This window comes from Rhinatrema bivittatum, chromosome 2 (assembly GCF_901001135.1).
Source record: "Rhinatrema bivittatum chromosome 2, aRhiBiv1.1, whole genome shotgun sequence".
NCBI classification, from domain to species: Eukaryota; Metazoa; Chordata; class Amphibia; order Gymnophiona; family Rhinatrematidae; genus Rhinatrema; species Rhinatrema bivittatum.
Window position 1 is genome coordinate 690075236 of NC_042616.1, and position 22460 is coordinate 690097695.

General features: G+C 41.1%; 1 protein-coding gene across 2 annotated transcripts in view; it reads right to left on the reverse strand.

The window, feature by feature from the left end:
- LOC115085498 (carbonic anhydrase 1-like) overlaps nt 1–22460 on the reverse strand; it is a 61732-nt gene that overhangs the window by 20831 nt on the left and 18441 nt on the right. Inside the window, exons 5-6 of one of the 2 annotated variants that reach the window (XM_029591598.1) lie at nt 10135–10197; nt 2808–2963 (exon numbers count right to left, since the gene is read on the reverse strand). In XM_029591598.1, the coding sequence (XP_029447458.1) occupies nt 2808–2963; nt 10135–10197 (219 nt within the window). The remainder of the gene's footprint in view (nt 1–2807; nt 2964–10134; nt 10198–22460) is intronic. The other variant, XM_029591599.1, reaches the window with a different exon arrangement.

The window sequence follows — 22460 nt, forward strand, 5'->3', positions numbered from 1 at the left end:
CCCCGCTCTCTCCTCTTGTTTTCAGATTGCTAAGACGGAATCCGGTACTCACTCCTCGAGGGCCTATGTCCCTGAATGCTCAGAAGACTCCCTATTGCCTGGAAGTGATCGCAGTCGTGAACATTGTGAGTTTCTATTCCAGTTGCATATAGGAACTGGTACTCGCTCCTCGAGGGCCCATATTCCTAGAACTCTGAAGATTCTCTTTTGTCTAAGACACTATCGCAGGTACGGAGATCGTGAGTTATTATTTACAGATTGCAGATAGGAACCGGTACTCGCTCCTCGAGGGCCCATGTTCCTAAAATCCTCCGAAGACTCTCTTCTATTTCAGAAGCTATTTCAAATACAGATATTGTGAGTTCTTATTTCAGTTTGCATATAGGAGCCAGTACTCGCCTAGAGGCTCCTGTTCCTGAATATACTAACTATTCTCTATTGTCTAGAAACAATTACAGAGATAGATAACTGTGAGTTACCATCGTTCTCTCAGAGCTGTCCCTGGAACCAGGTACTCGCTCCTCGAGGGCCTAACTCTCTCCACCTACTGAGCCTTCTTATTAATCTATGTGAGTGTATCATCTATTTCTGGTTATGTATCCAGCATATCCTATCTACGTACTATCTATAAGTCTCTCTCTACAGCTCAGCAAACCCAGAGATAGCAGTTCCAGGATCTGAGGGACTTCAGCCCTGCCAGGCACATCAGCTTACTACTGCCACCTCTGGTGGTTCTACTACCTGTCTAATAAGAACTATCTGTGTCTGTCTCCATACCCAAGCCTAGCCAGTGGTCCCTCTCAGGATATCCTCCTGAGGGCGCTGTCATCTGCCATCGGCCCAAGGATTCACCATTCTACATTAGAGTGCTCATCTCTCACACTTCAAGAGCTGAGTACAACAAACTGCTACCTTGTAGTCTAACCCTCAACTGTTGCTAACATCTCCTTCCTCAGGAACTGTATCATAACCAATTGCTACTTCTTAGCAGGAACCATACAGATGGCCAACACCTCCCTTCAGGAGAACTCTTGTATATCATGTTGCCACACTGTGCCGAGATCTATAACAGATACTAACTCCTCCTCTCTGGAAGAACAGATCTTATATGGTTGCTGACCTCTTCCCTCTGGGGGAGCAACTCCAAATCAGTTTGCCAACAGATTGCTAACCCTAGCAGAGTCACTAACAGATTGCTAGCTCCTCCCCTCTGGGGGAGCAAAGCTCAACAGGATTGCTACTCCTCCCCTTGGGAGGAGCAAACCCTAACAGACTGCTAATTCCTAGCGACTCTGTCTACAGATTGCTAACTCCGCAGTCTAACTGATAACAGATTGCTAACTCCTATCAGAAAAGATAACAGGTTCCATCATAAAGTCAATCAAAAAGTAGAAGAAAATCCCCAGACACAAAACTGCAGGGTAACAGTCCCCAAGTACAAAAACATCTAAAACTGTACTTTGATCTAACTCTTAAACTTCTTTCTCAATTGGGAAAATTCTCAATAGGGATTAGCTCCTTAAGTCCTTATCTCAAAAATATCATAATGTCTTTTTACCCTGCTTCTTCAGGCTGTTCAAGAAAACAAGATCCTTGTCCCAATCCTTTGGGATACAAGGAGTACACCCTTGTCTTCAGGCTGGTTAAGGTCAAAGTTCAAAAATCATATCCAAATAGAAAAGTGATGAGCAGAGGTCTACCCTAAATATATCTATTAATCTTATCTTGAGACCCTGTGAAGAATCTCCATTCCACTAGTCTTCCTTAAGATCCTGAGTGGATTCAAACTCCTCAACAGTGACTGAAATCCTTAGGGGATTTCTTTCTTCTAAGCTGAAATCCTAGAGAGATCTATTAATCTTCCAACAAGTTGCTTGAGATCCTTGGGAATCTCCAGCTGCTCGTCTCACCAACCCTTCAGCTGCTCTTTCCCACTAAAACACTGAGCATGCTCCAGGGGATTATATACCTAGATGCCATACCCCCAAATAGATGAATTCTAAAATAGAAAACCCCTCCTACACAATCCCAGCTAGAAAATCCCTGGGAAATATTAGTGACTGGTGAAGCCCAGTCATATAAAATTTTAAATAAATAAATAAATCTAATAAATATTCATTGTGGGTATACGAAAAGTCAGACTAATTAGTAATTCTCAATGAAAATGTTGAGGAAACCTGCTTTTCAGTTCCATATCTCAGCAATATCTAATGGGCTTGGCCAAATCTGCAACAAAAATATTTTATTCTCTGTAAAGTCATTGACTTGCCTGGGTTAATATAATCAAAGAGTATCTACTCTCCTCTTTGCAAATGAATTGCATTAGTTAAGATGCTCATATCTTTTCCTTGCTAACTCACAACAGGGAAAACACACCCTCAAATGAAGCCAAATGATTTCCCAATAACTAACAGCAATGTCAATTTGAGGTCAAACCCTCAAAACATTTGTAAATTTCAGCATGTATATCAAATAATATTTCAAATTTAGGATTTTGTTTTTTCATGTTGTCATTTTGTTGTTCAGGGACTGAAAATTATTGACTATATAAGTTTGGAGAAATTATTTGAGCTTGGTCAGTGATATAAACTGATCATATTTCATGACCTATTTCTTCATCGGAGCTTTGACCAAGTACATAATTATATTTTAAATGGAAACCTTTACAAATTCTTTACTGAAACTGATCCAGGATGTTAATTGTTCTAGCATGTTTTGAAGCGTATTAATGCTAAAGTATTCCCTCTTTTTGTCTAGGGAGGAAAGCAAAATCATGGAAAGTTTGATACAGTCACCGCATGTTGTACCTGCTGGGAGCTGAGAGTAATAGGCTCCTTGAAGATAATCCACGTGACACATTCAAGAAGGGGAGGATATGTTTGGGAGCCATGATAAGTCCAGTAATCTTGGGATCCAGGAAGTAGAGTTGATGGGTCAAAATTGGCAAATGGAGCTTGCTTACCCTTAAAAGAAAATTGAAGTATGTTTATTTATTTAAAATATTTATTACCTCTACCATTCAAAGATTGGGGTGGGATACAAAATGAAATATATAAAATCATCACATTCACCTATAACATTACAATCAAAGACACAAGTGACAATCACAAACAGGTTGCTAATAAGTTATCAAAGACTTAATATCAATTCTAATAACCATGGGAATATTCTGATCTGCTGAGCAAGATCGCTAACTGTATATTTAATTTCCTAAATTATATATTACATTACCAGTTCAAAGAAGAGGTTTTCTGAACACCTTGGGTTCTTTTATGCCACGTATGGATGCAGGCTGGGAATTCCATAGGATAGGGCCAGCTATTGAGAAAGTAATTTCTTGTGTCTCTGTCAGATGTGCAGCTCATGGAGATGAAATGTCTGTCCTTGGTTGGAGGAACGAAGGTTGCATATAGGAATGTAAATTTTTAAGGTTGAGTATATCCAAGGTAAGGTTACATTATCTAGTAGGGTATATATAACAACTACTAATTTGTATTGATTGTGCTAAGGTACCGAAAGCCAATGTAGTGACTTGAAGCACTGGAGTGATGTGTTTTTGGATATGGGCATCTATCGGTACTCAGGCTGTAGTATTTTGAATAATTTGGAGAGATCTTAAAATATTAGAGGGGAAACCAGAGTGACGAGAGTTGCAATAGTCCAGTCCAGTCAACATCATGATTGTAAAACTGTGTGGAAGACATTGGGTTCAAGAAATGGTTTAAGAACATAAGAACATAAGAAATTGCCATGCTGGGTCAGACCAAGGGTCCATCAAGCCCAGCATCTTGTTTCCAACAGAGGCCAAACCAGGCCACAAGAACCTGGCAAGTACCCAAACACCAAGAAGATCCCATGCTACTGATGCCAGTAATAGCAGAGACCATTCCCTAAATCAACTTGATTAATTGCAGTTAATGGATTTCTCCTCCAAGAACTTATCCAAACCTTTTTGAACCCAGCTACACTACTGCACTAACCACATCCTCTGGCAACAAATTCCAGAGCTTAATTGTGCATTGAGTGAAAAAAGAATGTTCTCTGATTAGTCTTAAATGTGCTACTTGCTAACTTCATGGAGTGCCCCCTAGTTCTTCTATTATCCAAAAGTGTAAATAACCAATTCACATTTACTTGATTCAGACCTCTCATGATATTAAAGACCTCTATCATATCTCCCCCCTATTTAATATTTTTCTAACATCACTATGCCAACTATTTGCTGGACTAAGTAGGCATATCCTATAACTCTTTGCTAGAATAAAGCATAAGCATTGTCAAGTTAAGTGTAAAACATTGATAAGACAAGCGAAGAGGGAATTTGAAATGAAGTTGGCTGTAGAGGCAAAACTCATAATAAAAACATTTTAAAATATATCCGAAGCAAGAAACCTGTGAGGGAGTCGGTTAGGTTAAATTCGGTTAGGGAAGATAAAGCCATTGCAGAAAGACTAAATTAATTCTTTGCTTTCCTGTTTACTAATGAGAATGTTGGGGAGATACCAGTTCCAGAGATGGTTTTCAAGGGTGATGAGTCAGACGAACTGAACCAAACTGAACGGAACCTGGAAGATGTAGTAGGCCAGATTGACAAACTAAAGTGTAGCAAATAACCTGGACCAGACGGTATGCATTCTAGGGTACTAAAGAAACTCAAAAATGAAATTTCTGATCTATTAGTAAAAATTTGTAACCTATCATTAAAATCATCCATTGTACCTGAAGACTGGAGGGTGGCCAATGTAACCCCAATATTTAAAAAGGGCTCGAGGGGCGATCTGGGAAACTATAGACCAGTGAGCCTGACTTCAGTGCCGGTACAAATAATGGAAACTATTCTCAAGATCAAATCGTAGAGCATATTGAAAGACATGGTTTAATGGAACACAGTCAACATGGATTTACCCAAGGGAAGTCTTGCTTAACAAATCTGCTTCATTTGGACAAAGGAAAATTGGTAGATGTAATGTATTTGGATTTTCAGAAGGCATTTTACAATGTCCCGCATGAAAGACTTCTAAGAAAAATAAAAAGTCATGAGATAGGAGGCAATGACCTTTTGTGGATTGCAAGCTGGCTAAAAGACAGGAAACAGAGAATAGGATTAAATGGTCTGTTTTCACAGAGGAAAAAGGTAACCAGCAGAGAGCCTTAGGGATCTGTACTTGGACCGGTGCTTTTTAATATATTTATAAATGATCTGGAAAGGGGTACGACAAGTGAGGTGATCAAATTTGCGGATGAACAAAATTATTCATAGTTAAATCTCAAGTGGATTATGATAAATTGCAGGAGGACGTTGTGAAACTGGAAGATTGGGCTTTCAAATGGCAGATGAAATTTAATGTGGACAAGTGCAAAGTGATGCATATAGGGAAAAATAATCCCTGCTTTAGTCACACAATGTATATTAGGAGTTTCATCTAGGAAAGAGATCTATGCATCATTGTGGATAATAGTTCGAAATCTTTGGCTCAGTGTGCTGTGGCGATCAAAAAAGCAAACAGAATGTTAGGAATCATTAGGAAGGGAATTGTAAATGAAACGATGGATGTCATAATGCCTCTGTATCGCTACATAGTGAGATCGCAACTTGAATACTGTGGGCAATTCTGGTTGCCACATCCAAAAAAAGATATAGTTGCATTGGAGAAAGTGCTGAGAAGGATGACCAAAATAATAAGGGGCATGGAACGGCTGCCCTAAGAGGAAAGGCTAAGGAAGTTAGGGCTGTTCAGTTTGGAGAAGAGACGACTGAGGGGGGATATGATAGAAGTCTACAAAATCATGAAGGACTTGAACAAGTTAATGTAAATCAGTTATTTATTCTCTCAGATAATAGGGGACACTCCATGAATTAGCAAGTAGCTCATTTAAAACAAATCAAAGAAAATTATTTTTCATAGTTAAGTTCTGAAATTCATTGCCATAGGCTGTGGTTATGGCAGTTAGTGTAACTGGGTTTAAAAAAGGTTTGGATAAGTCCCTATAGGAAAAATCCATAAACTGCTATTAATTAATAAGCAATAGTAGCGTGTGATTTATCTAATGTTTGGGTGGTTGCCAGGTACTTGTGACTTGGATTGACCACTGTTGGAAACAAGATACTGGGCTTGATGGACCCTTGGTCATCCTAGTATGGCATATCTTATGTTCTTATGTTCATTAGAGGAAGATTTTTTCCATAGGAAAGGAAAGAGAGAGGGGAAATGGATTAGAGGCTATTTAAAAAAATATATATATAGTCAGGAGGAAAAAAAGGCAGGGGGGAGGATCACTGGGCATTAAAAAAATGTTTATGTGCAGGAAAGAGGAAGGGAGCATGCGAGGATCCCATGACAAGTGATTTTTAAAATAATTTATATGTGGAGATTGTGGAGACTATTAAAAATGTTATATATATGGCAATCTACTATAAACCAGGTTCTTGCCCCCACAAGCTTATCAAGTGTTGGAGCCTTACAATGTGAACTGAACTGCATCTGGATCTGAGTGATGTGTTTTGGACCTATCAAAAAGTTGTTTTTAAACCTGCAGAAACTTCAAACCACCACAACCAAGGTGAAGGAATATAAAAATACATAAAAAACCCCTGGGTGCTCTCCTGTGAATGACCAATGTTCTGCAAGAAACAGCATCCAGTACTCATAGAGTTAAGAAGTTGTGAAAAGGACTGTACTGTTTATCCTGCCCAAGGAACAGCACTATATAGCCAGTAGAGGTGGAAGCCAAAGGAATGCTGAGACTATTTAAGGTAGAAAAAGCACAATTTGGCTGGCTTTGTCTGTGTGTGTGAGGTAGGAATGGCCAGGAATTGGATCCAGGAAGAGAGGAGTGCACCTGGCAGCCCAGCAATCAGTTCTTCTTCTGAAGAGCTAATTAATGAGAGTGAGAGACAAATCTGTGCTCTGAGGAAATAGAGAGATAGATAGATGTTCTTGCTTCATAGCTGAGTTACATGTAAAATCCCAGCAAGGGACAGAGGAGCCAAGAGCTGTGAGACTTCCTTTCCAGAGATATCCAGCCCAGGAGCACATGGATGGATCACCCTCCTAAAGGAATTGGCTAAGTAATCTAAACTTTGCTCAGAGAGTATTTTAGCAGAGGAGGGAGAAGGTTTATTTCCTTGCCTTTTGTCCCTAAATTCAGTATCTCATCTTAATTGTTTTAGCTTTTCAGTCAATGTCAAGCATAAACCCTTACAGGGAAATAAAAACTAGTGGACCGTGGTCTTTCTGTAAGTGACTGAAACAAGGTCAGATTTCTGTTTAGTACCAAGTAAACCATTTGGGGAAGTTCCTCATGAGAGAGAGACTGTTATGTTTTTGTAAGAATGTGAACCCTGGGACGAGGTGAGAGGTGTCTCAGCCCACAGGGAGGAGCCCTGTGAGCCTCACCGTCAGTAGGCGTGGTCTCAGTGGTGTAGGACACAGCTGTAAGGTAGAGACTTTATTATGAAGGAAGGAAACGTAAAGCCCGCGGAGTGGGAGGTGTAGATAAGTACAGTTCAGAGCAGAGGGGTATACCCAGGGTGATACCTCCAATGTGAAGATCTGGTAGTGGCCCGCAGAGTGGGGTACTCCAGGAAGTCTCTTCAGAAATGTAGCAATTACCTCAGATGTGCAGATCTGGTAGTTCCCTGCAGAGCGGGGTACGCCGAGGATATCTGTACTGCGGTGAAGATGAAGTAGTCTGAGGTGCAGGGACCCGTGGTGGATCCTGTAGATGGTGTGGCAATAATCTGCAGCACAGGGAAGACCAGAGCAACTCCTACTGAGGAAGATATGGTAGTGGCCCAAGGTACGGGGTACACCGTAGAGAATTTCAGTAAGGCTTGGTATTGTTGAAGTCCGTAGTAAAGTACTCACAAGAGGTAGTTCCAGGAGAGTGTCCCGAGAAGCAGGACAGGTAGCAGTCCAAGGCAGGAAGCCCCTCCAAGGAGCAGATAGCCAAGAACGTGGAAGGGCCCCCGAGGAGCAGGTACCCAGAGCATTCAAACGCCAAGTGAGAAATCTGGAACCGGAAGTCCAAGGATGGAGTGGATTCAGCAACGAGGGAAGTCCTTGCTAACTCGTAGCAGCATAGGGCCAGTCAGCTTAAGTACAGCAGCGAGTTGACGTCATCTGGAGGGGACGCCCCCGAGGTTCCCACCATGACGTGTACAAAGGTGGCCCATGCACGCTCACGGCTTAGGTGATTCCTGAAACAAGATGGCAGTCGGCATCGCCCACGCTGTCCTGGGAATGCCAGGTAGTTCGGCGGTGGTTGGTGGAGGCCGCCATTCTTCCCAGAATCGATGGTGCAGAAAAGAAAGAGGTTAGCATGAGTGGTCGCAGCCGTCTGCGACCGACGGGCATAACAGAGACACTGCAGTGCTCATCTATTTGATTTGTTATCTAGCTAGCAACATCATCAAGAGGGACTTCTTCATTTTCTTAATTGTTTTTTTCCATACAATTTTATGTTTGGGAGATGGTACATCCTTTACAAACTGGTGACATTGGGGTGGATATGTTTCTCCCCCCTTTTTTGAATACTCAGGGGTAAAGACAATTTTTGAAAGTTGTGTACTTCACTGCCTTCTCCCCCACCTTCCTCCATTAACGTTCCCTATTTTTTTACTATCCATATCAGTATGTTTTTTTCCCTAGCTTACAGGCCATACCCCATGTTATTTTTTATATAAAACAAGAAAACTGCAAGTTGATATTATACTTTGCTACTTTTCCCATTTAATGTTCTGGTTGGATTTACTGTCTACTTACATAATACTAGTAAAATGATTAGTTACTGTTTTATTCTGGTGTGATCATTTTATCTGTTCTGTGGTGCCACAAGTGAGAGGTTGTTTGAGAAGGGCAAGGTATTGTGGTATCAGGGTGACCAGGGCCCTGTCTCATCCCCATTCAGGCTATGAACCCAAAGATAAATCATATTAATAAATATAATTTATCATGTGGTAATTCTCACCTCAAGCACAGGGGTAATTCATAGTCCTGACCATTGGGGGGGGACGGGACACATACAGAAGGGGAAGAGAGGGGGAGATCAGGCCATTGGGACACAGTTTGTTTGTTTTTTTTACAGATTACAGTCTGGACAGAAGAAGACATGGGATGCTGTTAAGGTCCTTTTTTAAAAAAATGTACAGTTGGGAAGGACGAAAGGAGGGTGGCCATCCAGATTTAGGCCTGCTATAGCAGTACTTAAATTTGGTCACCCAAATTAGGCAGCTAGCACTGAAAATTAGAGCTAGCTCCCTAACGTTCTGCCCCTGACTTAATCCTGCCTCCAGGCCCAACTAGAAATTGGTCATCGAAAGTTAACCACTTAGTGAAACTTAGGTGGCTTACTTTAGCCACTCAGCAGCAGGAACAGAACTGAATTTTTTGGGGGGCAAAGATTAACATGGGAGGACACTGTGTTAGCTCCCTATCCCTTACCACATCCTATGTGGGTTTTCACTGCAGTGGCTACTAAATCCTTTAGTTTCTGGCAATATGCTATACCTTCTGTTTTTTTTTACTCTCCTTGCCCTGGCTCTTTCTCACTCTCCCTCTTGCTTGTAAGCGGCTACTTTATGCAAGTGTTAATGTTTTAGGTAGCTAAAGAGAAATTACATGAAAGGCTTCCAACCAGCCAGGCATTTCTGTACTATTCAAGTGCTGAGAGGATATTTATTTGCTAAAAGTAAACAGAAAGACTTTGATGGCCTCAAATCTTTACAGGACTAGCCCAAGAACAGTGGTTTTTCCCTGTTGAAGTTAGCCTTTTTTAAAAGTGCAGAGGATCATAGACTGTCAGTGATTCCAGTGTCTCCTGGACTTTTCAAAAGTTTTTATCTAACTGGCTAACTCCTTACTTAGCTACCAAGATGTTTTTAAAAATTGACCCCCAGGGTCACTTCTACATCCTTGAATTCTACAACAATAAAAGACTTCTTACAGATTATGGGTACCATGGCCTGACCATAATGATATCCATGGAAAAGTAGAATTCTTAGCTTGATTCTTCTATCTTTTCAATTTGTAACAGTTTAAACTTAAGAAATCTGAAGGTAGGTGAATGACTTATTGCTCATTGCTCTGACAGTTCCACACTTTGTCAAGATTATGTAAGACCTAAAGTACTCACCCTAGTTTTTATAGAGTCTAATGCATCAAGGACTTTCTGCAACTTAGGGTTTGCATCACCAATCTATATATGAAAAGATATAAAAAAAGATAAATTATTAGGGAATTCAAGCTAGAGTTAATCTTCAATGTTTAGATTTATAAATTAACAACATAAGCATAAAGCTTGTTTATATAGTTACATATTTAGGATAAGTGATTTATTGTGCATGTTCTAAGATATAAAGATGGCTGAAGAAGCATGCCATAGTGAAAATAATGAACACTGAAAAACTGTGATACTGTGATTCATCCCCAACTCAAATAAACTATTGGAGAACGGAATACTAAGACATAATCTGGGGGAAAAGAAGTGCACTGAAAACATATTGGACACTGTAACTCTCCCCACCTAATGCTGAGGCAAAGAAATGTCAGATAGACTCACCCACCTGATAAGAGAGACCAGCTCTAAGAAAGGATTGTCACCTGGAGCTGTAAATGGAATAAGACAAAGACCAAATAAAATATGGTCTCATCCCTCCTACTGTTCTCACTTACAGGCTGATACTGTAAAGTGCATTCAGCTGAGCACTTTTTAACCCAGATGGATGTGCGTTTTGGCTGCATGTCCACATCCCTTTATACGATATGGGGATTGGCGCATCCAAACCCCCATGAAACTAATAGCTCTCATCACATGCAAATGCATGTTGATGAGGCTATTAGTCATTCACCCAGGATACAGAGAAGAAAACGTGCGGCTGAGCTGCACATTTTGGGGCGGATTTTAAAACCCCTGCTCACGTAAATCCTTCCAGATTTACGCGCGCAGGGCCCTTGCGCGCCGGCGCGTCTATTTTGCATAGGCCGCCGGCGCGCACAGAGCCCCGGGACGTGCGTAAGTCCCGGGGTTTCCTGTCAGGGGCGTGGCGGGGGCGTGGCGGGATGACATGGCGTTTAGGGGGTGGGGTGCGGCGTTTCGGGGGCGGCGACGTGGGCGTGGTTTCGGCCCGGGGGCGTTCCGGGGGCATGGCCGCGGCCTCCGGAACAGCCCCCGGGACCGGACCATGGAGCGGGGCAGCCGGCCGACACGCGCAAAGTTACGCCTGCTGAAAGCAGGCGTAACTTTGCCGACAAAGGTAAAGGGGGGGTTTAGATAGGGCCGGGGGGGGGGGGTGGGTTAGGTAAGGGAAGGGAGGGGAAGGTGGGGGGAGGGCGAAGGAAAGTTCCCTCCGAGGCCGCTCCAAAATCGGAGAGGCCTCGGAGTGAACAGGCAGCGCACGCTGGGCTCGGCGCGCGCAGGTTGCACAAATGTGCACCCCTTTGCGCGCGCCGACCCCGGATTTTATAAGATACGCGCGGCTACGCATGCATCTTATAAAATCCAGCGTACTTTTGTTCGCGCCTGCTGCGCGAACAAAAGTACGCGCTCGCGCAAGTATTTAAAATCTGCCCCTTTATGCTCAGAAATTAAGGACAGGTACTGATTTCTGAGTAGCCTGAAAAAGTGAACATCCTCTCACTTAAAATTGTAGTGATATTAAGTGGGAGGAAATTAAAGGTAAAAGAACAAGATTAAAAAGAAATTTTAAAAAATGTGCCAGCGAATCAGGTTAGGAAAATGGATGCTCAATTTTACAAGCGTCCGTTTTCTTAACCCATGGCTGTGCACCGGTTAGGAAAATGGACCCTCATAAACTTGAGCATCCGCTTTCCAAACCCACCAACAGCCACCTCCCCTGGGCCAAGGAGGTGCTAGGGGCACGCACTTGTCCCTAGTGCCTCCTTTTAGCACGACCCCTCATTTGCATTCTATATCAAGTGCCCAGGAGAGGGGGCTGAGCGTGTGTTCAAAGAGCAGGTGCCAAAAATGGATGCGCTTTTATAGCACTTCCATACTGTATCAGCCTGCTAGAGAGCCAGTCAATTGAATAATCAACTGAAGGCTAAACAATATCCACCCCAAAAGCCAGCTAAGACTTGTCTTACCTTTTGCTGCCCATGCTGAACAATTGGTAAAATTATATCTTACCTCTCCTGCCCCTCACCCATCGATAAACTATCTCAACCAATGACTTGCTATGGGACCTTACAACATGTGACCAACCTTTCTGCAACCCTATTGACAGAGACTTGCAGAAGATTGATTCACACAGACATAGATGGAGACTAGAAGAACAAGATGAAGACGGATATGTAGAACCGAAGCTAGATCAAAAGATTCAAAGAGACCAGCATGCTCCACAGATCATTACAGAGAGACCAGAGGCCAGTGGACATATATATATATATATATATATATATATATATATATATATATGTACAGAAGAAAGAAGGTTAGGAAGAAGATGTTCTGCAAAGCCAACACACAGAAGAATTCCTGTTGCTGAATTCCACAATACAGCCTGGCAACTCCTAAAAAAATAGTATATTTTCCCTGAGGGTTCTGCGAGAAACAGTAGGTATATACTGTAAATAGCAATAAATTATAAGAAATGATGTTGTTATTGTGAATACCATATCTTCCATACATAACATTTCTGTTTAAATTATCATAATAATCCAGCACAAGAGAAATAATATCTAACTTTTTGGAATCCTTATGAGGCCATAAAAAGCTATCATATTTAATTTCTAATCCTGTTTCCTGCAATCCCTTAATACATGGTATTACAGTCAATCAATTTGATTTACATTTTATAACACCTGTCTTTTATTACATATTTAGCAAAGAATATTTTATTTTCCTTTTACAGATACATAGTAGTTTACTAACCAAGAAAATTAACACATTTCTGGATATATAGTAAACCACATTTTGGTCACACATTACCTTTGCTTTCTAAAATCAATCAATTTTCATAAAACTCAATGAAGTACAAGAAGCTGGCATTCTCTATAAAAAGAAGAAATTCAAGGAAACGGGGATATATTATGATATTGGAGGGAAGGACGTTGAGAAGCAATATGAGGAAATAGTTTTTTTTAAATGAACATGGTAGGTACCTAGAATAGCCTACCAATAAAGGTAGTAGTAACTAAAACCAAAGCTCGCTCAGAACAAACAAAGGAGACACTGGTAATACCAGGAATGGGGGAACCATACCATAAAAGAAATCTGAGGTCTGGATGTTGGACTAGTTATAGAAAGTTACATGCTCATCTACCTGGAATGGCAAAGCTAATGAGGAGAGAAGCAGAACAGCTGCATCAAGCTTTTAAGGTCGTAAGGTCATAATGCAATCATATTTGACATAATCACTGGAGGGAGGACATTGAAGATGCATTTAACTTTAAAAAGGGAAATTCTAATAAAATGAGGAAATTAGAAAAAACTAAAAGGTGTGGATACATAGAGAAAAGTTTGCATGAGGTGTGGATATTGTTTGAAAATATCATATTGGACATCCTTATAAAATATATTCCATGAATTAAAAAATGTCAAAGGAAGACCAACCAAATGATAGAATGGTTAAATGGTGAGGTAAAAGAGGCAATTAAATACAAAATGAAATCTTTCAGAAAATGTAAAGCAGATACAAATAAGGAAAATAAGAAAGAGCACATGTACTGGCAAGTTAGATGCCAAACATTAACAAGGCAGACCAGAAAATTGGAAAAGAAGCATGTATAATAACACATTTTTCAAGTACACTCAAAATAAGAAACTTGTGATGGAGTCGGTTGGATCAGGTCATAGCAGAAAAACTAAATTAATTCTTTGCTTTGGTCTTTACTGAGGAGGATGTTAGGGAGATATCCACATTGTTCTTTTATGACACTGATTCAGAAAAACTGAAGCAAACTGCTGCAAAAATGGAAGACATAATACAGCAAATTGACAAACTAAAGGAGGAAATTTTCAAAAGATTGTAAATGCTTAAAACTGGGTTTTAAGCATGTAAATGCTAGGCTTTTGAAAATTGCTACAGTATATGCCATTGAATTGTCAATAGGTTTTACCCATGTTACGTGCACTTAACATAGATAAATGGCTTTTGAAAATTGATACAATAGTATGCTACATTTACATATGTAATTCCTTTGAAAATTCACTTGACAGAATGACAAATCACCAGAACTTGATGGTATTCACCCAGCATTCTACAAGAATTGAAATATTAAATTGCAGATCTTTACTAGTAATAAATAATCTGTTATTAAAAGCAGTCAGAGTACCTGAAAACTGGAGGGTGGCCGATGTAACAGCAATATTTTAAAATGTCTCAAGAATGATCAGAAAGCTGTTGACTGGTGAGTCTGATGCAATGTTGGTCTAAATGGTAGAAGCTATTTTTAAAAGCAAAATTACTGGCCATATGGCTAGACATGGCTTAATGAGAAAGAGCCAACATGGCTTTAGAAAAGGGAAATCTTGCCTTACAAAATCGAAATCAAAAAGAAGCAATTATCAGCACTACTTCAACTGCAACATCCAGCCTCTCTTCCAGAATGTTCACAAATAGCTTCCTGCATGGTATTTACATTTTTCACTCCTTGATCTCCTGCCATCATATTGCCATCATCCCAGTAAAATATAGAGTGTAACTCTATCGAAAGGCAGTCATATGATTACCAGAGAATCGATCCTTTAATCAAGAAGTCAAAATGCACTGGGGCCGATTTGAAATATTACGCGCACAGGGTACATTTGTGCGTGCTACCCAGCGTGCACAAATGTACACCCGATTTTATAACATGCGCGCACTCCTGTGCGCATGTTATAAAATCCAGGGTCGGTGCCCGCAAAGGGGTGCACACATGTGCACCTTGTGCGCGCCGAGCCCGAGTGGAGTTTTTTTGAAAGTGTTGATAAACATGCGGATAAGGGTGAGCCAGACAATATACTATCTAGATTTTCAGAAGGAGTTTAACCTGCATGAGAGACTACTCAGATAATTAAAACATTTTTATGCATTGGGATTCCCAACAGTCAGAAAGGAGATGGCACCTGAATGCATCTTAAGGGCTCCAGTTCTCCACATAAAGTGTAAGGCAGTACAAAGGAAACTTCTAAATATGGAGGAGATAGAGCTGGGAAGAGGAGGGTTGGGACGGGGTGGGGAGTGGGGAAAGGGTGGGGGAATTTTATTTTATTTTATTTTTATTATTATTGTTAAAAGAAGGGCGTAACCTTGTTGTCTTAAAAGGTTCAACTTAAGTATTTCAAGGGATCTCCTGGAAGTAAATGCATTTAAAGAAGTGACATGGGTGCAAATGTGAAATTTATAGCATAGAATATCATGGGAATGGGCTCCCCTATAAAAAGAGAGAAAGTACTAACACATATTCGTTGATCACAGAGTGACATTATTTTCCTGCAAGAAACACATATGATAGCTAGTGAATATAAAAAAAAAAATTAAGGAAGCATTGTTTTAATCAGGTTCAATTTGCTTCAGGCACATCCAAACGAAATGGGGTAGCTAGATGAATTCACAAGAGAGTTTCTTTTAAGCTGAAAGTTGGACCCAGATGGGAGGATTATTTTGATTAAAGTCACACTATATGGAAAAAGGAATAATATTGGCATGAATATTCACTCCAAATCAGTATAACAATTCTTTGTTTACTACACTGGTCCAAGGAATAACGGATTTGGGGGGAAAGACCTATAATACTCAGTGGGGATTTGAATTGTGTTTTGGATCCTTGTTTGGACAGATTCTCAGCAGTGACACCTTTGAAACTGGGTAAAGGGAAAGGGATCCCTTTTTTGTATGAAAACCTTCCTCTTACAGATATTTGGAGAACACTCCATCCAGAAAATGAGACTTTACTGACAATGCCCAAGCCTACCCCTCAAAGTCTAGAATGGATTACATTTTGATATCTAGGTCTTTATTTAATGAGCTAGGAACTGCAGAAATAGGGAATTTTTTTTTTGTAATATATGTTTATTATTGCTCACATCAAAACATTACAAGGGAATTTAATAATTTCAGATCATTGTCCGGTATACTGCTCTATGTGGCAGCCAATCAGGACATTTAATGCTTCCCAATGGTAGATGCCAGAGTGGCTGAGCTTAGAGCAAGATGTCCAAACTTATTTAGGGAAAAAGTGGGAATTGTTTGAGAAAGCTAATGGCCAACATTGGGAAATGGCAAAAGTAGTCCTTAGGGGGAGAATAATCAGTTATGTAGCATACAAGAAAAGACAGAGGAGCAAAACAATCTTAATGCCTACTAAACAAATATGCTATTTCAAAGGCTAGTAGGATTGTAGCAATGCAGCTGACTAGAAGGAGAAATGTATTGAGGCACAATGCAAGCTTAATGCCCTGTTGCATCAAAAAACCAAGGGAGTAATGTTTATATATAAACAAACTATTTTTACATGGAAATAAGCCAGGTCATATGCTAGCTGGTTTCACCAAAGCTCAAAATCAGTCTAAATTCATTAGTAGCATCGAAAGGAAAGATGGATCATTCGCTAACTTGATGAAGGATAAAGGAGAAGTTTTGAAAAATTATTATCAAAATCTCTATAAAATTGAATGCTCTAATCTAGAGAATCAAAAGCAATTTCTTCATACATTGGAGGTACTAGAACTATTGAAAGAGCAATCAGAAACACTGAATAGACCATTTACTGAATAGGAAGTTAGATGTGTCATTAAGGACCTGAAGCTTCATAAGTCTCCATGCCCAGATGGTCTGAATTCATTGTTTTATAAACATCTACAAATCCCGCTAGCTAAATTCTTAGCTTCTTTGTGATGTCCTGAAATCTATGTCAGAAGCAACAATAATAGTGTTGTCGAAGCCAGGGAGGGAGCCAATGGATCCAGGATCCTACTGATCAATCTCTTTGTTGAACCAGGACTTAAAAATATATGCTAAAATTCTAGCCAACTGGCTCAAACATATTATGCTGCTGCTGATCTCCCAAGAACAAATGGGTTTTATATTTGGAAGAAAACCAGTTTCTAACCTAAGGCGGCTACTATTGGCTCTTGAGTACTGAAATAAACTTCAAATAGCGGACCCTATCCTGATCAGCTTTGATGCTGAAAAGGCTTTTGATAGGGTGGAATGGGAATATCTGTTTCAGGCACTGGGGACATTTGGGTTCATAGATTTCATCTTGGACGCTGTTCTGGTTCTGTAAAAGGATCCTAGAGCCTTTATATGCATTAATAGATCCAACACAAGTAGCCTTTGGTTAGAAAGAGGAACTAGACTGGGTTGCCCACCATCACTGCTGTTATAAATTATTTTACTGGAACCCTTAATTCATAAAATTAAAGAAGATGCCAACATTTTGTATACTTACAGGGAGTCAGGAGTTAAAAATGATGTTGTTTGCAGATGACATGCTGATGACTTTGGTTAATGCTTGATCAACTCTCCCACTAAATTAGAACATATCTCTATATTTGGAAGCTTTTCAAGCCTTAAGCTGAATTTAACAAAATCAGAAGCTATGGATATTGCAGTGACGCTAAAACGAAACTGACCTGTCTTTCTTTTGATATAGGCCTTGGAAACTATTAAATATTTAGGCATGAAAATACATAAGGACACATAGTGTTGACATAAACATAATATTAAACCCCTCATAAATGAATTTTGACAAAAATTGGCAAGTGTGGAACACTTTCCACTTTCACTTTCTGGCCGGATTGCCTTAGTTAAAATGATATTGGTACCTAAGGTGCTTTATACATTGCAAATGATGCCCTTTATGATGTGAAGAAAGGATCTGAAGCTACTGCAAAAGATATGCTCTTAAGTTTTTCTGGAAGTTGAGCAGAGCACGTTTAAATTTCACCACATTATTAGCTCCAAAAGATGGGATAGGGGTTCTCGGACTTAGGTTTTTCCAATATAGCGGGTCTACTAAAAATACTGAGAGAATGGTTGGGACAAGACCTGAAAATTTGATTACTAGTTTGGAATGAGAGTTCATGAAATTTTACCGAATTGTGTTACACCAATTTATGTAATGACCCAAAGATGAATGTTACTTTTGTAAACCGTTGTGATATTCACTTGGAACAACGGTATATAAAATAACTAACTAACTAGGGGGATCATTTTGTAAAGCTTATTGCGTGTGATAAGCTGCTATCCCACGCGAAAAGTTACTTATTGCGCGGGATAGCTTGCTAGGGGTGGAGTCGGGGTGGTGAGGGGAGGAGTCGGAGCGGCCTCTGCAATGTCTTCGCTGGCAGCAATAAGGTAAGCCACGTTATCGTCGCCAGTAGTGTGCCCTATAGCACCACCTTTCACGGTGGCGCTATTGGGTGCGAAAGATGGCAGCGATAACACCGCGGTGGTGCAATGACTGCCGGCTTTCGCAGGCCTGTCCCCCTCCTTCGCCCCCCCCCACCCCCCATTTTCACTGGATTCACCATTCTGCGAAAGAATGGTGAATCCATGCTAAAATAAATAAAATGAAACCATTTAATTTATCTTATTTAATTCATGCAAAAATTAAGGAACTACCACCTTTCATTTTAAATTCATGATTAGCAAGTGCAATGAGAACATGCTGGAGCCATGAAAGGAGACATTTGGGAATGGGTTGGCATGTGTCTAATTGTATTCCACTTATAGATAATCTGCGATTCTTACTTGACGGATGCCATAAAAATTTCCAATTTTACACAATTATGGGGTAGCAACAGTACAAAACGTTGTTAATCTGCAAACTAGGTGTTGCGCTGGAGGTGGACCCTTGGCCTGGTGCAGGATTGGTTGGACCCAGAGAGCGCCTGCCACCAGGAAGCGGAGCACACAAAGAGACAGAGGCTAGCTGGAGCTTCATCAATAACAGTCCGGGGTTTCCGCAGGTTGAGCCCTTGGGTACTGGACCGCCAGAACTTAGGTGGGCCTCAGATGGTCTCCTGGAGAGGTAGCGGAGGGGTGTGCCCACCACAAGCAAGGGTGCATGGATGATGAGGAGAGGATGGATTAGACCCAAACTGGAGGCTCTGGAGACCTCAGGGAGGTGACAGTTCAGGAAGGTGCTCCGGGCGAGGCAGGCAGTGCCTGCAGGTCTAGTTGGGTGAAAACAGCAGATGGATTCCAAGCAGGTTGGTCTGATAGTCACAGTAGGCCAGAAGAGAGTGTCTGAGTGAAGCGCAAGGGTCAGAGCCAGAGTATCCATCCAGAAGTGGTCAGCCAAAGCAGGGATCGTAATCAAGGTCAGTCCGAGCATAGTCAAGGCAAGCGAGGGTCAGTTCCAGGTGGTAGATGAAGAGGATGGTCAGGCAGGCAGAGGTCAGTTCCAGGCAGCAGACGAGAGAATGGTCAGGCAGGCAGAGGTCAGTTCCAGACAGCAGATGAGAGAATGGTCAGGCAGGCAGAGGTCAGTACCAAAGATCAGTCCGTAGAGGTACTACCTGAGTAGGAAGGCAGGAACACACGGAGACTCAGGAACAAGGAGACGCTGGAACAAGGAGACACTGGAACAAGGAGACACTGGAACAAGGAAACGCTGGAACAAACAGTTAGGCAAACTACTACACCAACGGTGTCGACCCGATTGCCAAGGCGAGGTCCTAGGGAACAGGGCCTCACTTATATACTCGAGTCAGGTGACATCATCAGGTTGCGCCGCGGAGCTGGTTCCCGCCCTTGGCCCTTTAAAGGGCCGGGCAGTCCGCGTGCGTGTATCTGGGGGCAGGGCTGGCGCCGGAAAGGACGCCACGTCCCGGCGTGGAGCTAGGCCCGAGGTGAAGGGCCTAGTGGATGTCGCTGCAGTATGCCGCGGACGGGTGGTGCTGGCAGCGGCCGCAGGAGAGGATAGCCCGGGAGCCATTAGTACAGGAGCAAAGTGAGCAGGCCCAGGCGCGGACCTAGAATGGACAGGACGCGTAACACTAGGACAGTGCATATGTTTGATTATTGTATCCAAAACTTGCATTTAGGGACTATCTTGTCTACATGCAAATAAGCAGCTATATTAATTCATTGGCTACCATGAGTAAGGAGTTAACCAACGGCACATTCAAATGGCTTTTGAATACATTTGTGGGAAAACGTTTCCACTGCACGGTTGTATAAATTTTTACATAATACTAGCAATTATGCAATTTATGAGAGTTTAGCTCTGGTTTGGTCTTGAGACTTCTTATAGGTTAATAGAAGATGACATGTTAGATTGTGATCTTCTGACCAGACATGCAATGAAATATGTGGCTGTTTGGGAAATCCATTTTCACATTTACTTCGAATCATATTTTGGCTGAGAAAGGTTTATGCTGCAAAAATAGCAAACTGTGACAAATTTCTAAAATGTCCTCAGCCAGCAGCATCAGTAAAGCATTGTCACTGGGAATGCACAGTTATATAGCAGTTATGGCAATCTTTACGAGACTACTTTATAAATCTGCAGGTCCCGATAGAATACTGGTCTGCTGCCTTTTGCCTATTAGGTCATATTGAAATGAAAATCAACCTGAAATTAGCAAATAAACTCCTACTTCTTAAAGGCTGTTTAATTGTTCTTCAGCTTATCTTGCTTAATTGGCTAGAGGAGAAAAGCAAGATCACAGTAGAATGCATCCTTTTTAGATATGTTCTTATTGGATAGGCATATAGAACACGACAAGTGCAGAAAATATTTTATAGTCCATACAACTTCCAATGTGTTATTTCATCACTTCATCATTCATATCCAAGCGGCAACTCCACTGTTATAATGATGCAAGTTAAATCGAGTCCCCCGACTCTCCCTGTCAAATCTAATCTTGAAATATACTGATTTGTTCTGAATCTCATGTCCCTCCCTACGCAGCCTCGGCGAAATGCGGGTCCATGTCAGGGGACCCGATTTAACTTGCATCATTATAACAGTGGAGTTGCCTCTTGGATACAAATGATTAAGTGATGAAATAAAAACACATTGGAAGTTGTAGGGACTATAAAATATTTTCTGCACTTGTGGTGTTCTATATAATTTGTGCTAAGTGTAGTACTTGCTCGTGTTATCTCTGGAATTGCCCTTATTGGATAGGCAAACAGCAAAAGGAGGATCCAAGAAATTGCAGTTCTTGACAAGACAAATATGGAACCCATATATTAGAACCTTTCCAGCCCATTTGAGGAATGAGGTGGGCCTTAATACAGACAGAAATCAGGGGCCAATGAGGTTACTCATGAATACGTTGAGAATAAAATCTTTGTTACCAGAGAAGAGGAAACCATTAGACTATGTATCAAATGTACGATTTTATTATGAGTAAATAAATATCAAGGTGGGTGTGGGGGGAGTTTGCTAGACTGTTAAACTATTAAATTGTTAATAAGTTTAGAAGCTTCATGTTAAATGGTTACATAGGGAAATAATAACATACATTGCAAACTTACATGTGAAACTATAAGTACTTTAGTTGTCTAACCCATTTGGTTGGTGGAAACTTTAAGGTATGGTATCTTGATCTAATCTGGAAATGCAATGGATGGTGTATTGGGCAGTTATGAATAAAAATATTTCAAACAAAAAATAAAAACTGGACTAGGAGGATGGAAGGAAACTCCCATCCAAATAAAAGAAGCTCCATGGAGGCATTAACTCAAACTGGAAAATCAGAGGACATCCAAGGCATGCTGTCTCTGCAAAAAAACTAAAAATTCCACACTCTAGAATGGTGATCTGGCTTTATATAGCAAAGGAACCTACCAATGACTCTCTTCCACATGGGGAGACCAAACACCCACATTTATTAATCTGTTTCTTCTCCATGCTAACGGTACATCTGACTGGCTGCTTGTAGGAAACTGACAGGATCCTTGCCTGTGAGTCTGTGCAGCATGAGTAGGGCAGATGGATTATCACTGTTTATTTTAGGATTTTGTTTTAAAGTTTTATTGTAAATTTTTGTTATTTTATATTTTATTGTACACCACACCAGTCAGGTCTCTGAGTGTGCTGTATATAAGAGATTATATATAAATAAATACAACTAATATTCAGTTTCATTATAGAGATTAATTCACTTCCTGTTACATTTTGCATATCATCCTGCTTCCTTCATCATAAGCTATCTACAATAAATGTTGTGAGCGTGGACCTTTGGCCCGAGGTGGTGTTGGCGCTACCTGTGGTGGAGACCCCCACAGGTCCCCACCATCGGGAGGCACGGCTGGACGGGAAGCAGAGGTCAGCAGGAGCTTCGCCACTACCAGCTCATGGTCCCCGCAGGTTGAGCCCTTAGGTGCCGGGGCCTGCTGGTCTTAGGTGGGCCTCTGTGTGGATGATCCCGTGTAACATGGCCAGACGAGGCAGGCGGCAACCAGGAGCTGGTGGTCCAAGGCAGGCAGCAGAAGACAAAGACAGATTCGTTCCAGAGGTCAGAGGCAGGCAGCAGGAGACAAGGTCAAGGAGCAATCT